The 18,837-nt window shown below is 39.0% G+C and overlaps 1 protein-coding gene across 2 annotated transcripts in view; it reads right to left on the reverse strand.

Annotated features, from left to right (window-relative positions):
- ehmt2 (euchromatic histone-lysine N-methyltransferase 2) overlaps positions 1-18,837 on the reverse strand; it is a 47,957-nt gene that overhangs the window by 11,874 nt on the left and 17,246 nt on the right. For both annotated transcript variants that reach the window (XM_061882078.1, XM_061882079.1), the window contains exons 10-19: positions 17,259-17,402; positions 16,870-17,189; positions 13,210-13,449; positions 11,995-12,077; positions 9,458-9,564; positions 9,230-9,352; positions 9,038-9,139; positions 8,574-8,678; positions 6,899-7,053; positions 6,585-6,752 (exon numbers count right to left, since the gene is read on the reverse strand). In XM_061882078.1, the coding sequence (XP_061738062.1) occupies positions 6,585-6,752; positions 6,899-7,053; positions 8,574-8,678; positions 9,038-9,139; positions 9,230-9,352; positions 9,458-9,564; positions 11,995-12,077; positions 13,210-13,449; positions 16,870-17,189; positions 17,259-17,402 (1,547 nt within the window). The remainder of the gene's footprint in view (positions 1-6,584; positions 6,753-6,898; positions 7,054-8,573; positions 8,679-9,037; positions 9,140-9,229; positions 9,353-9,457; positions 9,565-11,994; positions 12,078-13,209; positions 13,450-16,869; positions 17,190-17,258; positions 17,403-18,837) is intronic.

An 18,837-nucleotide genomic window follows, 5' to 3' on the forward strand; every position in this document is an offset into this window, starting at 1 on the left:
GAAACATAAATAGACCTATGTTGATTGACCGCAGCTGAGGACCGCTGCCAATCAACGGCGAGTGTGACAAAAACAGTGCTCAGCGGAGTAAACAGGAAGTATGACAAAATAAGAGCACTGAACAGGAAACAAAGTACAAAACACGAAAAACTATCAGAAAGTAAGTGACAGATCGTTACAAATCAGGTATAATGGCAAATTCTAAACCAAAAGCAGGAGAAGGGAGTGCCTCAACACAGATAACTGACACAACACTGTATAGCAGTGGTTCTCAAATGGGGGTACGCGAACCCCTGTGGGTACTTGAAGGTATGCCAAGGGGTACGTGAGATTTTTTTAAAAATATTCTAAAAATAGCAACAATTCAAAAATCCTTTATAAATATATTTATTGAATAATACTTTAACTGCGGAAAAAACAAATACAACAATACAATATTCTGTGTTGACAGCTAGATTTTTGTGGACATGTTCCATAAATATTGATGTTAATGATTTCTTTTTTTTGTGAATAAATGTTTAGAATGAAGTTCATGAACCCAGATGGATCTCTATGATAATCCCCAAAGAGGGCACTTTAAGTTGATGATTACTTCTATGTGTAGAAATCTTTACTTATAATTGAATCACTTGTTTATTTTTCAACAAGTTTTTAGTTATTTTTATACCTTTTTTTCCAAATAGTTCAAGAAAGACCACTACAAATGAGCAATATTTTGCACTGTTATACAATTTAATAAATCAGAAACTGATGACATAGTGCTGTATTTGACTTCTTTATCTCTTTTTTTTAACCAAAAATGCTTTGCTCTGATTAAGGGGTACTTGAATTAAAAAAATGCTCACAGGGGGTACATCACTGAAAAAAAGTTGAGAAACACTGCTGTATAATATATTAAATAATCATATACTTGCATGCTACCATTAGGGGTGCCGAAAAAAATAAATAAATCGATCCACATCCGAATCACTGTTCTCAATTATTTAAATTCAGAATCTGTTAAAAAAAAAAAAAAAAGTTCAAGAATTGATTTTTAGAATGACATCTCTCCGTTTATTCATTTTGTGTATACATCATCACCCAGAAGCCAAGATAAGCTTTTGTAACCTTTAAAAAAGGTTTTGTTATAATTTATAAACCCATTAATAGAAACGGTTTGAATCAAGAATCGATTCTGAATTTAATCATCAACCCTAGAGTCAGAATCAAATTAAAAAATCGTTAGTACCGGTAGTTATAAAATACCATACAACTTGATTAGAATGGAATAGAAAATAATCATTTGTTGTCAGTCAACTTTGTAACATTAAGTTTTAGCAGCTCCACATGACTTCAAGCAGTGCCTAAGACAACAAACTGTACCAGTATAATAATAAATAAAAAATAATATGAAAACAATGGATTGAATATTTTTTAACCATGTCTCAACCTATTATGTGGCATGCCTGTAGGATAACCTATTTCACCGTAAATTGAGTTGCTTGCTTGCTTGTTTACTTAAGAAATGGTTAACCCACAGGTCTTATGGGTCAGACTGATACCACATATTAGGCAGTAGATCCAAAGAAGGTGTGTTTATTTTGGATAAGAGTTGTGGAGTCAGAACAGTACAGGAAGTAGTTTTAACAAAAGGGTGATACCAAAACCAAAGGACAAGGTCAATGAGCAATTTGAATAAAAGGTTAAGCTACACCTGGCAACCAAACCAACAGAAAAATCGAAGGAAAAACAACTTGATCTCTATATGTCAGATAGTCAAACCTACTTGAGCAGGGCCTGATTGTCTCCCTTTTCAAGATTGTCTTTGTACCGTCAGCTTCAAACAATCACAATTCTGAATCGGAAACCACTTAGGGAGTCTTGATTGAGACAAAAAAATACGCTAAAAAGGGAACTGCACTTATTTGGAATTTTTTCATTCGCATTCCGGATGAGAGACAAAAAGACAAAAGGTTTTGGGTTTTTTTTACCTTCGCATGTCAGCCCCATGTAGGAGTGGATGATGCTGTTATCTACCTGCTGCATCGTGCTCACTCTCACCTGGATGGTTGGAAGGGCACTGTGAGGATCATGTTGTTTGATTTCTCCAGTGCCTTTAAGACCATTCAGCCATTTCAGATGAGTGACAAGTTGCTCAGGATGGGTGTCAGTTCATCCATTGTCTCCTGGATCACTGATTACTTGTCTGACAGGCTCCAGTTTGTACGACTGGGGAGCTCCCTGTCGGATACTGTGGTCAGTGGTGTAGGTGCTCCACAAGGGACCGTCCTGTCTCCTTTCCTGTTCACCCTGTACACCTCAGACTTCCAGTACAGTTCCAGGTCCTGGCACCTGCAGAAACACTCTGACGACTTTGCTGTGGTCGGGTGTATCGGAGAGGGACAGGAATTGGAGTACAGGACACTGATCGCTGACTTTGTGGCGTGGTCTCAGGCGAACCGTCTGGTCCTTAGTGTGGACAAGACCAAAGAGCTGGTCATCGACTTCAAGAAGAGAATGACCCGGGTGGAGCCCATCAAGATCCAGGGCCGGGAGTTGGCAGTCGTAGGGCAGCACTAGCACCTGGGAGTCCACTTGAACAACAGACTGGACTGGAAGGACAACTGCAAAGCTGTTTACAAGAAGGACATCTTGTTCCTGAGGAAGCTTAGGTTCTTTAATGTGTCCTTTCCATCCTTACACTTTGCATTATTGTAACTGAGCTACTGTGTGGAACAATTTTCCTTGTGGACCATTAAAGTTTGTCTAAGTTTAAGTTATAATCCATTCGTTTTAGATGGCTAGCAATGCAGCTAATGTGAACGATCCATTCTGCCGCTAAATCCCTTTAAAAATGCATCTGAAAACCGCCAACACTACTTCATATACGCTCTGTAACCTGTATTATAACCAAGCTGTAGTGACATTGTTATTGTAAAAGCGAACACTGAGGAACTCTTTTGCTAGCGTAGTAATACATCGCCATGCTGCGGGATTAGCCGTAAACTAGCTACTGCAAGAGGTAAACTAGCTACAACAAGAGGTAAGCTCGCTACTATGTCAACAACTGAATGGCTTTTGAGTTTGTACTGCACAATAACTTGGGATAGGAGACCAATCTGTACTGACTGAAAAACAAGAACAATCATGCTAAAGTATTTATAAAGTATTATTTCTATGCACAGTAGCTGTACGGTGATGTGCTTGTATCACTCAATGGACAGTTGTCTGTATGGTCAAGCTGGCCGGGGATGTTTCCAGTTGATTTGGGTAAGCAATCCATTTATTTCGACATAGCTTGGCTCAAAGTTTCAAATTTGCAGCTTCAGCAAATCATGCTGACCTCACTCTCTCGACTTCCGTCTGCTCCCATGTTTCACCCACCGTTCGTGCTCACTTCTACAACCAGCAGCTCACCCTCCATATGTTAAGCTTCAATAAGATTAGGTTGCGAATCCTCATTTGTCCAAAAAAAGAAGTCTTCTTTGTCTATTACCAAGTCTGCCATGATTAAAACACACTTGTGTCTGTTTCTGGAAGTAGGGACACATGTGTTGCCTGAAGTGTGCTGCTGTAGAAACGGAAATAAATACGCAGAGAAAATAAGTTTTGTAGTTGCATAAAATGACCAAAATACTGTCGCACCGCGGTGAGGGATGTCTTGTCTTGGTTTTTTTCTGTCTTGTGAATTGAATGTTTTAGTTTGAAAAGAAATTCCCCTCTCGTTTCAGGTCACTTGCCCTTCCTTTTGTGTCATCAGTCTGACGTCATCCCTGGTCCCTGATTGTTTCCACCTGTTCCCCATTACCCTCATGTGTTTTAAAAGCCCACGCCTCCCTTTGTTCTGTGCCAGATTGTCTCGTTTGTTCGTGCCTCTCCAGCATCCTGTCCAAGCCTTGCCTCGTCTCCTTTTGAAAATATCTTGATCCGGAATTCCCTTGTTGATATTTTGAGTTTTCTTTTTTTCCTCCTCAGCAGTAATTTTGGTTATTTAGTTTTGCAGCCGAAGTGGTGAGTTTTCAGTTTTTTCTTACAGTTCTTCCTTTACCTCAATTTTTTGAGTGACACCTTTTGTTAACCTTTTTTAGATAAGATACAGTGTAGAAGTTTTATAGTCGTTGTTTCTCCTTCCTTTTGGAGCGTTTTTTGTTTATGATAAACTTCCTAGATTATATCCCACGCCAAGTTTAGTCCGTTACTGTTTTTGTGTTTCCTCCTTTGGGGGTGATTTTCGGTTGTTCCTTTTTGTGGAACCTTTTTTTGCCGACTAGTATGTTATAGCCTATGTTGATTGGCCTGACTCTGGAGGTGAAAACAAACTTTCAAAACAAAAGCCTGCCGGATTGTTCCCTACTCTGTATCTGAGTCCCATTTTTGACCAAGTCTGACAAATACAGTAAATGTTGTGCAAATTGTTATAAACATGTCTGTTATTACATTATGTATATACGGTACTTGAAGTGTGTAAATAAAACATTGCTGGATGTTTTGAAGATGTTTTAAAAGGCTTTGTTGGCTACAACCGTGACTACCATTAGCTGCATCTGGAAAGCTTTTTTTTCTCATCTTTAAAATAAAAAAAATAAAAACAAGAGACGTGATTTATTGTCTCTTAAAAATTTTGAACGATAGTCAGAATTGCCTAAAAAAATGCACTACCCCTTCAGGGCCCAGACAAACTTGAGGTGAACATTCACGGAGGCCCACAAAACCCCTGCACGCAAACCTCAAACGTTACGCTTGTGTGAGCTCTGCCCCACGCACTGTGTCACGCAAAACGCTGCTCGCCATGTTTCACATTAACCCACGTGACCCCACTTTGCATTTTGCCAAACGAGCGTAATCATAAAACCTAAATCATATCAATGTATAAATGAAATGTTTTCCACGTCTCATCCCTGAGACAATTTCATACACGGTTGTGCCGGACTTGATAACTGGCTGCAACACTTTTCCCGGAGTAGCTGGTAGCGATTACTCAGAGTGACCACCCTCTTTTGTACGTCTCTTGTAACGTTTAATGGCTGTGAGTCTTTGAATTTTTGCTAAGCCGGCAGGTAGAACAGTCGTCACTGTAGGCGCCATGAGAAAAAAATTACACAACGCCCAAGGATTGTGGGAATTGTAACATTGGAATAATATTTTGACAATGGAATGTCAGTTTTGCTATGTACAGTTATTTCGTGCTTAACATATATATAAAAAACATCATTACTTCAAAATCAGACCAATGTATGAATTAAATGATTTCCACGACTCACGAAATATAGATTTAGACATAAACATTTTTGCGACAAATTCCTAAAAACACTGGAGTGGGTCCGGACCTGGAATTTAAACTGTTGTAAAAATATTGGCAGATCTTCACATTGACATTTAGGATTTGAGTAGCTAGTGACGTTTTTGTCCCTGGTTCCGTCAAAGAGTTTTGCGTGAGTATGCCATTATAGTCACAAAGTTCCTTCTTTTTCTGTATTCTCTTGTTGTGGGGCAGACTGGCTCGTATATGCACACACATCCTCCGCTGTTGCCATTTTTAATACAAAGTACTGTATAGTCTGGACTTATGTCTCTGTCAGTAGACTCGATACGGAAACTTTAAAAACAACAACATGGCTGACGGGGAGAAGACCCAGTCGCAGTGAAAGCACATAAATAAGACCGCCACCGTCAGACCATCCGAAAGCATCTTGAAAGTGGTCTGTAAAATAATCTGTGCAACATTTTGACCAAAGAACCACCATTACATGTTATGTAGACCACAAAGAAGTGTTTTGAATGAAAAAAATAATAATATGACCTCTGATGTAAACTGGCACTATAAAACTGTATTTGACTTGCCTATTGCCATCTAAAGTAAAAAAGTAAGACAGAGAAGTGAAGTGAAGTGAAGTGAAGTGAATTATATTTATATAGCGCTTTTCTCTAGTGACTCAAAGCGCTTTACATAGTGAAACCCAATATTTAATTTACATTTAAACCAGTGTGGGTGGCACTGGGAGCAGGTGGGTAAAGTGTCTTGCCCAAGGAAACAACGGCAGTGACTAGGATGACGGAAGCGGGAATCGAACCTGCAACCCTCAAGTTGCTAGCACGGCCGCTCTACCAACCGAGCTATCCACGATCATAGCCGCCAGCAGCAAGAGCGACCCGGGCCGAGAAAGCGACGATGTAAGATTCGCGGATGAAGAAAGCCAGAGCGAAGCACCAGAGGAAAAAAAAGGCGAGTGCAGTGTGAGTTATTAGACACATCCACTAGGACAACTCCGGAAAATCCCTTATCTGCTCACTGTGTCAATAGTGTTCCAGTGAGACCATAAAGTCATACCTGAATTTGGGAGGGCTGCGGTGACCGCCAGTGTCTCTGAGAGAAGCCTATGGAGGAGCCAAGATGACAGCTGCTGCAGTAAGACGCTAACTCTGCACAAGTCTCCGGTAAGAGCCGACTTAATATCACAATTTTCTCATCCAAAAACTTGCTGGTTGACATGTGGTAGAGAAACATGTTCGCTAAAGCTTCACAACAAACAAAGAAACACCGGCTGTGTTTCGGTGCCAAACCAACGCCAATGGATGCAAGCTCCCAAAACATTAACAGCATTTACCTGCATATGATTCTTTCTGTCCGAAGCATACGATTGGTTATTCCCCTTCGTATCTTTCTGTTGATTTGGAGCGCAACCCAGACTGGCGTGTCGGAGCGGGCAAGAGTGAGGGGTGTGTCTCCTTCCCTGTTCATGATGTCAATATCTGCACCTCTGGACAGAAACAACCTAAAATGCCAGCTTTGTAAGTTACAGTAGTTGATCGTGTCTAGAATAGAATTATGTCAATTAGGTCGTTACATGATCAAAATAATATGGCTGGGGAATAGTGCTTGGATAGTAAAGCATGAATCACTTGATCGAATTTGACTCACGTAACGCATTCCAAGTAGCCTTCTCTGGCAGCGATGTGGAGTGGCGTGTCTCCATGCAGGTTTACTGCTGCAAGTGAACAGCCAGCGTTCAACACCATCTCTGCTATATCCACGTTTCCTGCATACGCTGCCCAGTGAAGACACACATTCAGCTCCTGAAGGGAAACGATTTCGTTGATTAAAATTTCTCTGGGATTAATTCAGTTTTTACCATGAATTGATTAACGTGGACCCCGACTTAAACAAGTTGAAAAACTTATTCGGGTGTTACCATTTAGTGGTCAATTGTACGGAATATGTACTGTACTGTGCAATCTACTAATAAAAGTATCAATCAATCAATCAATCAATCAATCAAAGTTAAATACAAATTCAAACGTACCAGTATTTATGGTCAATTTGTTTTAGACAGGCTTCTATAATAAGTTATGTTAATAAACACAATGTGGTTCCAGTTAATTACACATGTCTAAAAAGGAGAAGGAATTATAACCATTTTCGTTATCAATTACTGATCATTCATTCACAGCACATATTTTACACTTTGACACATATACAGTATAATGCAATACTTTCTGAAATTTAAAAAAAATAGTTCTGAGAATAACATACAATGTTGGGTATAAGAAACACACATTCATTAACTTTCAGATAATGAATGCATCACTTCTCCCAGAAAATTGTTGAAATTACAAATGCTTTGGTATTCAAGTTTATTATTATTTTTTTTTTGCATTGGAACAACACAAAAACAGCTAATTCTTATAATATTTTACACAGAACTCCAAAAATGGACTGGATAAAATGATATGCACCCTCAACTTTTGGCTCTGCCTCAGGGAGCCATCCATGGTCATGTCTGCACCGGGGAGCCATGGCCATGTCTGCACCAGAGACCGGCTGCTGGCTCTCTGCCACACCAGATGCAGAGCAAAAGACGGTGCTTTGCAACGAGCGTTGAGCGTTGGGATGGACGAGCTTCACAGAGCCCTGGTTGAATGAGCATGCGTCGGACACTTCGGTTTCCCTGAACGGATTATCACTCATCGGCGCTGACTGGATATTGGCTGAATGCTAGAGGGCAGCCTAGGACAGTGTCTGCTCTCTTGGGTTCTTTGTTGGGTCTGTTACTGTCTCTGTCCGTACTGCCACACACCCCAGGAGACGACGTGTGGCGCATCACAGAGGCCACTGAGGTTTTGGTTTTGTTTGTCCAGCATGGTGCAATAGAATGTGCGCATTGTGTATTATTTGTTGCTAATATTTTACTTTTGTAGCTGTATGTACAAATAGTGCCACTGCAGTAGCAGGTGGCTGCATCAGATCTGTACTCGTTTAATGTATTTCATGTCCTCTGTGTTCTGCACTCTCTCGCAGTTGTTATGTTTTTTTTTTTCATACATTGAACAAAGAGCACAATGTACTAAGTCAAGTACCTTGTGTGTTAAACATACTTGGACGATAAAGCTGAATAAATAAAATACATACAAAAATAGTATTTATGTATATAAATTAAGCGCTAACTTAACAATTGTGTACAATTCAAATTGTTTCCAAGACGTTGGTCACAGCAGTCAAGTGTTGCTCTAACAAAGAAAGCACTGTAAAAAAAATATGCCACTAAAAACAAGTACTGTATTTATCCAAATAAAGTTTTGATATGACCAAAAGTCACCTTGTCACTGATGGTAACGTCGGCTCCTCGGTTCAGCAGCACCTTGATCACCTCCACGTGTTTGTGCTCTGCAGCCCAAATAATTGGCGTCCAACCGCCGTTGTCCTGAGATTAGCAATGGAGAAGAATTAGAAAATGTATCTGTGTTAACAGGAAATAGCAAATAATAGTTGATGTTACTGTAAGCTCAATAATAACACTACTATAGTACATTTTATTTAGAAACAGCATTTCACGGATAAGAATCACACAGTGATGTACAAAAACAAAACATAAGTCAATAAAAACAACAGGGGCAAATAAAAAAAAGAATTAAAAAAACATTTAAAAAGTCCATTAACACAGTCAGGCTCACGGAGGGACTGGTGCAAGTCACTTCATTCTATACAATGTAAACTCCTTTGATGACATGTACAGTAAGTGATGCGTACAAAAGTGTATTTTTGGAAGTAGAAGCTCATTACCTGACCATTGACATCAACTTGTCCTGTCTCCAGCAGCATGGTGACAATTTCTAGGTGGCCCTGTTTGGCTGCATGGTGGAGGCCAGTATAACCATCAGTCTCCTGAAAATAAACCAACATGAAACATGAAACTTGACCAAACCTACAAAATCTTACTGTCACTGTTTTTGGAAAGGAGACAGCGATACTTACAACATGATAGACACAGGCGCCATTCTGGACCAGGTATCGAGCCACCTCTATGTGGTTGTTGACAATAGCTTCAAGGAGTGGCGTTCTAAGGTCTCTGTCTTGAGCATCAATTTGGGCACCTGCCTGGCAGTAGAAGATTGTCATTTATTAGCTAATGCACCAGATGGGGATAATACCCTAATAAAAAAATGACACATACATGTATGCTGTGTTAATGCACCCTCTCACCTGCAGGAGTATGTAGCAGACTTCAAGGAGTCCTCTTTGCGCAGCAGCATGTAGAGCAGAGCGCCTGTTCTGAGAGTCAGGCTGGTATGTGGGATCAATGCCTTCCACTTTGACAAAAAACATTGCACAAAATATTAAGATTTTTTTAAACAATTTAAAAACATAATAATGATTTCATCACAAACACAAAATTGAAGACAACCAAAATATATACAAAATAAATTGGTCAAAATGTAAGCAAAACTGTTCTAAATAGAAATATATAAGCATTGTTTTTGCAGTATGTATTCCCTTTTAGGAACATGTATATACTGTGTGTACGTATACATACACGTACAGGTCTATGGATGTTTTAGCTGTATTCTCAGGGAATTCAATTTATCGCAATTGGATTGTTTGGTTTGTCTTAGAAGGCGTTTTGCCTCTCATCCGAGTAGGCTTCATCAGTTCATGCTCATAGACTTAGATTGGTTCGATTTAGTCAGTCGATGAGCATGAACTCATGAAAGCTTACTCTGGTGAGAGGGGGAAACATCTTCTAAGACAAACCAAAAAGTCCAGTTGCGATTGATCACATGCCCTGAGAATGTATATGTACACAATTCCAGATAAAAGACAAATATATATAAATATATATATATATATATATATATATATATATATATATATATATATATATATATATATATATATAGACACACACAGTACAGGCCAAAGGTTTAGACACACCTTCTCCTCATTCAACACGTTATTTATTATTATTATTATTTATTTTCATTACTATTTACATTATAGATTGTCACTGAAGGCATCAAAACTATGAATGAACACATGTGGAGTTATGTACTTAACAAAAAAAGGTGAAATAACTGAAAACATGTTTTATATTCTAGTTTCTTCAAAATAGGCACCCTTTGCTCTGATTACTGCTTTGCACACTCGATGAGCTTCGAGCACAACTGTGAAGTGAAAACCAGTTCAGGTGACTACCTCTTGAAGCTCATTGAGAGAATGCCAAGAGTGAGTGAAAAAGTAATCAAAGCAAAGGGTGACTATTTTGAAGAAAATAGAATATAAAAAATGTTTTCAGTTATTTCACCTTTTTTTGTTAAGTACATAACTCCACATGTGTTCATTCATAGTTTTGATGCCTTCAGTGACAATCTACAATGTAAATAGTCATGAAAACATATTGAATGAGAAGGTGTGTCCAAACCTTTGGCCTGAACAGCATATACATAAAAAAAGTCAATTAAAGTATTCAAATGTAAAATAATTTTGCACATCATCCAAAACCCTACATGAGACAAGACTTCCTTCCCTTTATTGTGTTTCTAGTAGAACAACTGCCAGCACTAGGAGGCTAATAATGCAGGTAATGAGGATTCTACTATTATGCCTTCCACACACTAAAATAACCTCCAAAAACAGCCGAAACGCTCCATTTATATGCCGTGACCTGTACATTAACCATCTATTGGCGACATTGTTATTGTAAGGAACTACTTTTCTGGCCTAGTGATGCCGTGCGATGGTCACAGCGTCTTTGGCAACTATCAAAAACTGTGAGGTAATGCTAGCAGCTACTAGAGTTGCTTTTGTTGATAAATTGCATTCGAGTTTGGAGATGTTTAAAACTTGGAAATTCCACACGCTACCAGTTAAAAACCCAGACGGATTTAAGCAGCGGATACTGGCTCTCAACTTAAGACGGGAGGCATCACTAGGAAGATGCAGCAAGATGCTTGTTTGCTCCCAGCATTTTTTTTTATCTGAGGAGTGAGGATTACGCTGAATTTGCCAGCTAAACAGGGAGCACAAGTCTTGTGCTGAAAGATATGAACCTACAGTACCATCACTAAGCATTCCAGTGAGAATATACATTATAAGGGAATGTTTGTTTTTATTTTGTTGATGAAACATATAGCATTTAGCACTAGTGCTACATGATGGTTTAGTGTTTCACTATAGCTGGATCTGCCTAGTACCAGTTTCTGAAATGTGTGGCTAATCCTCTGTATATTCAGTCTCAAAAAGATAAGGTTCTGGATGTCCCAAAGTAGTTGTTGCTGGCTTTCACAATGTCTTTAGTGTTAGCAAATAGAGAACATGCTCTCTATGCTGTTGTTGCTATTGACAGAAGTAGCATTTATTGTTATGCGCTCTGTGAAATCAATGCACCCAGGAAAGCAGTAATGCTTAAAATGACCAAAATACTGTAAGGACCACATGTTATCATGAATGCCTTCTACTCCATTGTTATAGCATGAATATAAAAATTGCTGGAGTTTGTTTAGAACGTGTTATAAGCAGAAAAGGTGAATCCCCATTACCAGAATTGTTAGCCGCCTCCTACTAGCAGTTTTTTACTATGTATATTGCACAGAAAAAATAATGACATGTGTTTTCTTGTCTCCCATAGGGATTTTTAATGAGGGAACAAATTCTAAACAAATGTGCAGTTTTCATTCAAGCATAGTAGTCATATTTCTATTAAGAAAGCAACATAGGTTTATAAATGATTTTGTTCAACTCACTTAGCATCAATAAAACTTTCTGCACCTCGCCTTGCTTGGCAGCAGGGTAGAGTTGGCGAGGGTGGAACCTCAGTTTCTTTTTCCTAAAAAAAAAAAACAACAACTTTTGATTTAAACAGTAAACATTTTTCGGGAGCACCAACCATCCATCTCCATTTAGTAATAGTGGTATGCCACGCCTTTCTATATACCTAATAAGAGATTATTTTGACACATGCTTGTAATTATACCAGGCAGGCTGCGAATCACAGTATGTTGGCCAAGAAGAATGTAGATTTACCCTGTAGCCTAGATATTGAACATTTATGGTTAATTTTATAAGAAGAATCCTACCATTTCTACAGTGTACAAACTAGAAATTGATGGCGTGAACAATTCTGCAAACGTTCCGGCAACATTGTCATGAGCAGACCAGTCAGTAAACCACACACCCAGTTATTTTCACTTCACACACGCATTCAAGAACAAGAAGCAGCACAATACCCAGAAGACTCATGTTATTTAATATTACCGAAATACATTTAGAACACAGTTTAATGGGCAAATATTAAAATTAATTTTACGGTTTTCTTCTTCTTTTTTTAATCTACCATACCTGCCTACCCTGCCTACACCCATGCTACTTATTAATATTTTATATCCAAACTTTTTACAGTTTTTATCTTTTATTATGTTTACTGCACTGCAGCTCTGGTTAAGAATATATTTTCATTTCCTTGTGTATATGTATTCACTCTGAAAATGACAAGGAATCTGTATCATAGTGGTCAATTATTATCTTAATAGCCCTTGAAATGAGCAGGAAATGGCCATTTTAAGATGCTAAAACCAATCATGTAAATCAATACTGTACATGGTAAACTAGCTGAACAATACAGCAACATCTTAGCTTTGTATTATAGGTGACAAAGCAAATTAGTGTACTATCTAATGATACAGTATGCCTCATTAATAAAGTGTTAATTAGATTTTTTGATTATGTCAAGTGTCAATGAAAAAACAGCCACTGGACCCAACTGTGGATTTCCCTCTGGGTTTACCTGCTCTAAATAATCCGATGTTCATAATTGTTTGGCTACGCGCCCGGTAACTGACTGTCAAGGATGTACCCTGTCTCTCGGCCCAAGTTAGCTGGTATAGGCTCTAGCTCAGCATCGGTGTTTCTACCGCTTTAGCTGAGAGAATACTTGAATACTTAAATACTTGAAAGCAAACCTTTCAGTGTCCTGTGTGAGAATAGCCTTTTGTAGCGCTGCCCTGCTGGGTCCTGGTGGAAGAGCACTTGGGCTAACAGGTTTCCCGTTTGGCATACAGACAGAAGGCCCCACGCTGTCCACCCCTTCTTCTGGAGGGGGAATGGTGGTGACGGACGCAGTTGAGGGTGCCGGTTGGGTTGGTTGCTGTTGTTGTTGCTCCACGGTCAGTGTTACCATTCCATGGCTGCGCATGCGTGCACTGGTAAAGGCCATACAGAAGATACAGATAATGTAACCCACATGACATTTTGAGTTTTTTTTTTTTAATATGATACTGCGGCACCTCAATTTATGAACCCCTCTTTTTGAAAACTTTTCTATTTACAAACCATAAGATTGAGCCAAATATGTATTTCTGTGCGAACCCTGGCTGTGTACGAACACTTCATTCATTCATATAGCGTCCAATAGGCAGAAACATTGTGCCTGAGGCGCAGCCATTTCGCGGAGGCAGAGCCCTCCGTGCCACTACACCAGACCTGGGTAAATTAAGGCACAGGAGCCACATGCGGCCCGTTAAGCTTTTCAATCTTGCCCGCCAGACATTCCCAACTCATTTGTTTAGATGGAAACTGTAGCTGCCATTATGATGTGCAGTGATGTTTTCAAATGACCGTAAGTTTTGAATTATACAAAGTATTTCAATGGTTGGAATCTGCGCTTTTGATTTACTAGTTATTATGGTAATCTAAGTCACAGCAGCTCAAACGAGGCACCAAGCAGTGTGGGCGTGGTTTGTTTCCACAGAGTGTTTCCAGAGCGGCCAGCCTGAAATGCGGGTGTGAAAGACAGACGCGGAAGGAGATTTTTACAACATAGTTCTGCAAGAAAAGTGATGTACCAGATTGTAGGTGGAGTTTTTTTACCCTTCGCATTCATATTTTGCTGCGGTTATTGCATTTTTCTTGCGTTTCGCTTTATTGTAAAATACGTCTATCGAGAAGGGGTGTGACGTTCATATGTTGTCAATATTCAGTGTTTTATCGTTGATAGTTAATATTATAAGTCCCAGATTCTTTATTTTCATGTACATTTTGGGTGTCTCATTCAGCAGAAAAAAATGTAAAATTCCATTCCGTTTTTAAGGCGGTCTGTCATAACAATCAGACATTATTGTGAGGTTTTGTATTAGTGTTCCTAAAAATAGATATACCGGCCCCAAGACACATTTTTTCCCCCCAAATTTTGCCCCCGAGTCAAAATAATTGCCAAGCCTGCACTACACTGTGCTTCAGCGTGTGTATTTTCAATGTTTTTTTTAGCATTTTGCTAATTCAATAGAAGTCCCAAAGAGACACCAGATCAGTGTGGAAAGTGGGAGGGAATTGCTGAGGGGTTAAAAAAAAGACTATCGGCGAAAAGTACAACAATGGCGCTAGCAAGTAATATGGAAGAATCGACTAAGCAGTCTTTGCACTATAGCAAGATTTTAATTGTGATGAGACCTGACTTTTCTGAAAAAAGATGCCAAAGCAAGCTTACTGTATATCACAGCGGAGAAGACGGTACTAGAGGGACACAAGCCAATCAAAGATCGACTGCATCAGTGGTGTTATTATCAGCACACACATACACGCATGCACTGCCCCTCATAACTTTCATGTCCGATGGGTCTGCCTGCTTTCTGCCTTAGTCAGCTCCACATTTGCAGACTAGGTAAAGTGGATTTTACTTTTTAACATTTATTATTCAATCAATCAATCAATGTTTATTTCTATAGCCCCAAATCACAAATGTCTCAAAGGACTGCACAAATCATTACGACTACAACATCCTCGGAAGAACCCACAAAAGGGCAAGGAAAACTCACACCCAGTGGGCAGAGAGAATTCACATCCAGTGGGACGCCAGTGACAATGCTGACTATGAGAAACCTTGGAGAGGACCTCAGATGTGGGCAACCCCCCCTCTCTAGGGGACCGAAAGCAATGGATGTCGAGCGGGTCTAACATGATACTGTGAAAGTTCAATCCATAGTGGCTCCAACACAGCCGCGAGAGTTCAGTTCAAGCGGATCCAAGACAGCAGCGAGAGTCCCGTCCACAGGAAACCATCTTAATATATATATTGCAGCAATATTGTTATTAAAGGGGAGCTGCACTTTTTATTTTTTGCCTATAAGTCACAATCCTTATTAGAGACAAGAACACGTGTTTTTAATGCATTCTAACTCGTAAATAAAATGAAATAAAAGTACGCTTACAATAGAAGAAATATGAGCCATGAAGTAAGTCATGATGTCAATGCGTCTATTCAGACCATGAAACCCAATAAATAACCATCCAGAAAGCGCCAACTATGTGAATTTTGTGATGTGAATATCAACTAAGTACTGCATTAGCAATATTGTTAATATAAGCGCTAATGTTAAATACCTATTTATTTTGGCGCATTAAGTACAGAGAGGTAACTTTTCTTATGCTGCTGTATTGACGTCATCAACTAGTGAGGTGCTTTCTCGCCTCGGAGCTCACCTGCATATTAGATGGATGTGGCAATAAAGACCCGAAAATACGCTTTATTATTCCGGAGGATTATGAGTATTTCTTCATCCAAACGAAAATATGTTTTTTTAAACAAGAACAAAGAAACATCCTAACAAAGGGCATTCCAGTGAGAGCAAATGTTGTACAGTAAATGATGTTAAATTTTCTTTGTTGGTTCTCATGTCTGCAGTGAGTAGTAATCATGTGATGTTGTTGAAGGAAAAAATCAACGTTGTGGTGAATTAATATGCCGCTGTATGCATAAAATGAGCAAAATATTACATATTATGAATGTGCCTGTTACTACATTACATATGTGTATATAAAACGTTGATAAAAGTTTTTTCGAATGTTTTTTTTAGCACTTTATAGGCAGAATAAAGAAACTGCCATAGGCTTTATTGTAAGCAGACTTTTGCTCGCATTTATTTACAAGTTAGAATACATTAAAAATAGAAAACGATGCGTGTTCTTATCTTACATAAAGATTTAGAATGATGGGCAAAATTCCACAAGAAGTGATGTTCCCTTTTGAAGTTAAGCATTTTTAAAGTTAAAGTACCAATGATTGTCACACACACACAAGTTGTGGCAAAATTATTCTCTGCATTTGACCCATCACCCTTGATCACCCCCTGGGAGGTGAGGGGAGCAGTGAGCAGCAGCATTGGCCGTGCCCGGGAATCATTTTTGGTAATTTTTGTGATTTCAGATCATTTGTGAGGGCACTAAAGGACTTGTATGCACGTGTTGGCAGAGCACATACATACAGGACTGTTAAGCTTGTCATTCTTGTTTTGGCTTGTTATTAAAGAGATATTTGATCCATCACCCCTTTGTTATATTTGTTTGATATACAGGACATTGTATCACTTTATGTTGTGTTTAAAGTGTACTAACCTTCACTAAAACTTTTGTCGAGGCTGGAACCCAATTTTTGTGTTTACATTGTTTCTTATGGAGAAAACTTGCTTCACTATACCAACTTTTCTATTCATGAAGAATGTTCAACAACCAATTAACTTCTTAAATCAAGATTCCACTGTATAATGCTATCCACACTGCATAATGCTATCCAGAGTAATCAGGTTAATAAGGCAAATACAATTTGAAGGTTACAAATAGAACTTTACCTGACAGGCCTTTCAGGCATCTTTTCGTCCTTCATCCCTCCTGTGGAGGCCGTCAGCGAGGGCGCTGTGGGAGCAGATGGTGGCAGAGACGGTGTTGTGGTGGAGGACGCTGACATGGTGACAACCTTAGTCGTCGAGGCGGCTGTGGAGCCAGAGGAAGGTATGGTGACTTCCTGAGCCTCGGTAGCATCTTCACCACAGTGGGGACAGAAAAGCATCCCTCCATTTCCCCTAATGCGCCCTCCCCCGAGCACTGTCACACACCCCCGGTGGAAACGGTGGGCTATGCGCTGGTCCGGACAGCACTCAAGGAACGTTCCCTTGAAAAAGACATTGGGCATGAAAAAGGGCAACTCGAAAACAACCAAAAGTGGTGATATAAAACTTACAGTAATGCAAAAGTAGCCACAGCCGGGGCAGCAGTGGTGCTTGACCATGTGTGAGCGATGAGTTTCACAAAGCACCATGAGGTTTACTCTACTAGACGGCCGCATGGTCTCTCCTTTGCTCGTCACATTTGTGCAAGCTCTCAACTGGTAGATATAACCAAAAAAAGACAGTTGGAAATAGAGCATTGGGGTTATAGGTGACGATTAGCAGGGATGTTCTTTTGATCAACTGGAGTGTAACTTCCTGTATGCCGTATGGATCATTAGTCTGAAGTACGTACGTACAGTGGAACCTGCTAAAGTCAACCTATATACCCAGTCCTGCTCCACCAGGAAAAGTGCCCATTAAGTCGACATTGACATACATTGTTGACTGTCTTTTTTCTTTAAAAGCCAAAGTGGTAATTTTGATGAAAAATGGGTCTATTTAGGTCACCATGTGTAGTATCGTCAAATTCCTCAGTATCATTAATCAGCATAAAACGGCAACAGCAACTAAACTAGTGACTAGTTACGCAGCATTAAAACGCACAAACTTATTGCTATGTCCAAAATAAGCTTAAAAAAAAAACATGACAATATTGACATGACAAAATTGCAGATTTATTTGCTTTTTTTAGATTGCCAATAACCGGAAAATATGCACATGTACGAACGCTTTATTGTTGTTATTGCCAAGACATACATATGAAAGTATCGAAACAGCTCTATTAGATTAGATTTAGGGATGTGAAAAAAAACCCACTGTTAGAAATCCCACTATTTTTTTTATGTTTTGTGTTTCTTATGCTTCCCTGACAATGTTAAGTCTTAGTATCTTGTTATTTTAATGGTTAAGCTTTTATTGTTTTGAATATTGTTTTTTTTACTGTAGCACATTGAGATGTATTTAAATCAAAAGCACATAAGTACTATCTATTTTGATTATTATTTCTGGCAGGCATTGTGGCATCCTACTCTGTTCAGCAGTCCTTGAATGCATCGTAAAAGCACCTCCTTACATTGAATTGATTAACGTGGACCCTCAACTTAAACAAGTTGAAAAACTTATTCGGGTGTTACCATTTAGTGGTCAATTGTACGGAATATGTACTGTACTGTGCAATCTACTAATAAACGTCTGAATCAAAATTAATCAATCAATCCTTCTCTTATTCCTTTGAGTATAGAACAGTCACATTAAGAGAGCGCAGCTTGTAGGTTCAATAGCTTAGGTGCCCAGACAGCAATGTGTTTATATAAGGTTAGATTGGGGTATGTTGTTTCTTAATAGTTAAATACAGTAGGTTTATCAAAGTGCAGTTATCAAAAACGTTTTTTCCATAATTTTATTCAAAATTGTAATACTAACAATTAGGAGTTTTATCGCGCTTATTAATACCGTTTCTCGTTACACCCCTAATTAGAGTATGAAATAAAATAAAAATATATTATTTATTATCGCCCAATTTCCTTAGGTCAACAAGCAACAAGTAAAGGTGAAAGCAATGGCTAGTTTCGGATTCGATTTTAGCTTTGTCGACATGCAATTAAGTCAACACCCAGTTTCAGAGGCATTGACAGAAACGGGTTCCAATGT

The sequence above is a fragment of the Nerophis ophidion genome, linkage group LG21 (genome assembly GCF_033978795.1).
Source record: "Nerophis ophidion isolate RoL-2023_Sa linkage group LG21, RoL_Noph_v1.0, whole genome shotgun sequence".
Classification (NCBI taxonomy): domain Eukaryota; kingdom Metazoa; phylum Chordata; class Actinopteri; order Syngnathiformes; family Syngnathidae; genus Nerophis; species Nerophis ophidion.